Source organism: Penaeus monodon, chromosome 5, assembly GCF_015228065.2.
Source record: "Penaeus monodon isolate SGIC_2016 chromosome 5, NSTDA_Pmon_1, whole genome shotgun sequence".
In the NCBI taxonomy this organism is placed as follows: Eukaryota; Metazoa; Arthropoda; class Malacostraca; order Decapoda; family Penaeidae; genus Penaeus; species Penaeus monodon.
The window spans coordinates 42,085,628-42,088,763 of NC_051390.1; the positions used below are offsets into that span (position 1 = coordinate 42,085,628).

The 3,136-nt window shown below is 35.7% G+C and overlaps 1 protein-coding gene across 1 annotated transcript; it reads left to right on the top strand.

Moving 5' to 3' along the window:
* Window positions 1-627: 627 nt before the first annotated feature.
* Window positions 628-2,755, top strand: LOC119573203 (the record flags this gene model as incomplete). Its single annotated transcript, XM_037920307.1, is given in 3 exon segments — window positions 628-1,168; window positions 1,330-1,481; window positions 1,645-2,755. Coding segments are annotated over 3 exon segments (990 nt in total). The 3' UTR covers window positions 2,004-2,755.
* Between the last annotated feature and the right edge of the window lie 381 nt (window positions 2,756-3,136).

Here is a 3,136-nt window from a genome sequence, read left to right on the forward strand (position 1 = left end):
TAACTTTGTTAACATTTGTTACAAACTCCTGTAAAAGGTGATTTGAACCAAAGGAGAACAGTCTGCAGACACTAGTGGAAGAGGATATATGCTCATAGGCTGTTAACTTTTAGTAATGATACAGAAATCCAAATGTTGAAAAGAAAGCTGATCCCTTGAACGAAAGCTACACTTGAGAAATATAAATTTGATAGAGAAATAGAGGAAATAGAGATAACGGCAAACATCATTACACTTATAGGCTGGGCCGAAAATCCATCAATGGTTAACTTTGATGCACAACCAGTGTTTGATATCGCCAAGGTCACTAGATTTGTTCCACATTTTTTTAAAGAGAACTCTCAAGAATTTTTTCTTAATTTTGAACATGTTGCCAAGTCTTTGAATTGGCCTACTCAGTTTTGGCCTTTATTAGTTCAGTTTGCACTTAAAGGAAAAGGGCGTTCCACTTATCTCAGTCATGCTGCTTCACAGCAGAGTGATTATGTACAAGTTAAAAATGTTTTGTTATTGAGTTATCAATAAACTGCAGAACATTACAGGCAGAAGTTTAGTAATTTAGATAAAGAACAAGAAAAAACTTTTGTAGAATATGCACATTTATTGCACAAAGTCTTTACAATAGATGTATGTGAAATCAGAGGTGAAAACGAGGTTGCCAGTGAAAGACTTAGCAGACATTCTTGAAGATGAACACAAGGCAGACTAAAATTGAAAATCGTGGTCGTATCATTGGGATGAGAGAAAGTGGTCTCTCTCCTAGTGAAATTTCCAGGGAGCTGGGTATCTCCCGGTCTGTAATTTACAGGTGGATAAAGAGGTGGGAGGAGGAGAGCACCCTGAACGATCGCCCTCGTTCCGGTGCTCCACGAAAGACAACCGAAGATCAAGATGCTCAGATCAGGGAGATGGTGGAGGCGAACCCCTTCACCAATGCAGTTAGTATACAAGAAGAATTGCAACTCCCAGTAACAAGTCGAACAGTGAGAAAAAGATTGCACGCAGATGGTATTCATCACATTGTATGTGATAAAAACCTCGAGCACAAGATTACCCGGAAAAAGAAAGAAGCCTGGAAAGGAATCACTAATATTTTTAATGCTGCCTCTGTCGGCGACAAAAGAACGGAAAAGCAAGTAAGGAAGATGTGGGAGCGAGTAAAGGGAAAGTAAGTAAATTTATGCATATTCAGTGATAACAGTGATGATAATGATAGTAATAATGATAATAATAATTTCAAAAATAAATTATAATGATAGAAATAATGATATTAATGATAATAATAGTGATAATGATAATGGAAATAATAATAATATAGCAAATTCACAGGAAAAAACATGCAATGAAGAAAAAAGAGTTGCTCAAGACAGGGGGTGGTGTTCCTGCAGAAGATGTAGATGACAAGACAGCCAAAGTGTATGACATCATATATGATGAACTAAAAGATCTTGACAACGTGTTTGACAGCGATTCTCTTACTGGTGAGTAGTAGAGTTCTAACAAAAAAATAATAATGAACATGTTTGTAAAATGGTGCATCTCCTCCTGTTTACCACAATGGAATCCTAATAGATGTTATATTCATTATTTGTTTATTCTCTTACCCAGCCTCTCATAATTCTACCCAGTTGCAAATACCCCCAGATGATACCCAAATACATGTCTCAAGTGTGTCTGCGGCTGAGGATTTGGAAGACCTTCGACCAAGTTCATCGAACAGTAGCAGACAGTCACCCCTACAAAGTGATGTTGAACAAAAAGCGAAAAAAGGGAAAAAAGAATGGAAATTCAGCCCCGCTGCTGAATGCTACGAACAGTCCCTAAAGATGCATGAAAGAGAGCATGAAATGGACATGAAAATAAAGGAAGCTCAGTTAGAGGGCGCACAAGAGTTTATTGTTGCCTGTAAAAGTATTAAACACTTTGCCGAAAGTGCTACTCAGGCAATTAAAGAGGCTGCAATTGCAGTACAAGAGGCAGCCAAGGCAATTTCTGGGAAGTAATAATTTTTGTTCTTTGTTAAAGTATAACAATACAGATTTCCTTATTCATAAATATGAATCTGTACAAATATTTATTTACTTTCCTACAGTTTTTTCTGTTGCATAAGAAAGTATAGATTTGTACATTTATATTTAATCACAGATGGCAGCAGAAATTTGATTTAGAAGTAAAGTATTGATTTTGTTTGTCCTGTTTTAGTATTAATTACATACTTTATCAAGACACCTTTATAAAACCAATATTTATATTTTTTGATGTATAAAGATGATATTAAAAACACAAGCAAATTCACTGATAAGGCACACCAATATTACAAAATACTGTGCAATATCATTATCCGAAATATAAGAAATTGGTAAAATATAGCAACATGATGAAAATATCAGTAAAAAAATAAATGAAACGGTAACAGTTTTATATAAATAAATGAAACCTTTACGACTGGTCAAAGTCAGAAAATTTATAAAACAAGCTGCATTATTACAATAATATTACAACAAAAGCAGGATGGAAAAGTAACATTCCATTAGAGAAAACTTCATGTCAGTCTGTGCCATCAGAGTTTATGATTTGCTGGCATCAAACACTTCCCTCAGTATTTTTTTGTATGTTTGGTGGATCTGGATGGGGTATCATTAAATAAACAGGATTTTCATTAAAGTCATCTGCATGTATTTCTGGCTCTACTACCCTATACTGAATGGCCAGGTTATGTAGTATAGCACAAGCAGCAATTATAACTGAAGTGTTTTCCAAACTTTTTTTTCCCCCAAGACAAGAGAATCTTCTTTTAAGACAACCAAATGTTCAGTGGTGTTGTGTGTTTTAATGTGTGCCACATTGTACCTTTGTTCATGAATGATGTTTGGGTCAATAATTGGTGTAAGCAACTACTTGCAACATGGATACCCACTATCACCATGTAGATGGCCCTCAAACATTCCATCTTCTGTGGAATGTCTGTGCAGCTGTTATTAAACATTCTGTTGTCATGGACACTTCCTAGCCACCATGCAACAATATTTAAAAACTTTAACTGTGACCCACAAGCAGTTTGAACATTTATAGAAAAGCAGCCTTTCCTGCAGCTGAAAACTTCTGCTCTTAGGGAGCTTGGTCATTGAATGGCAGT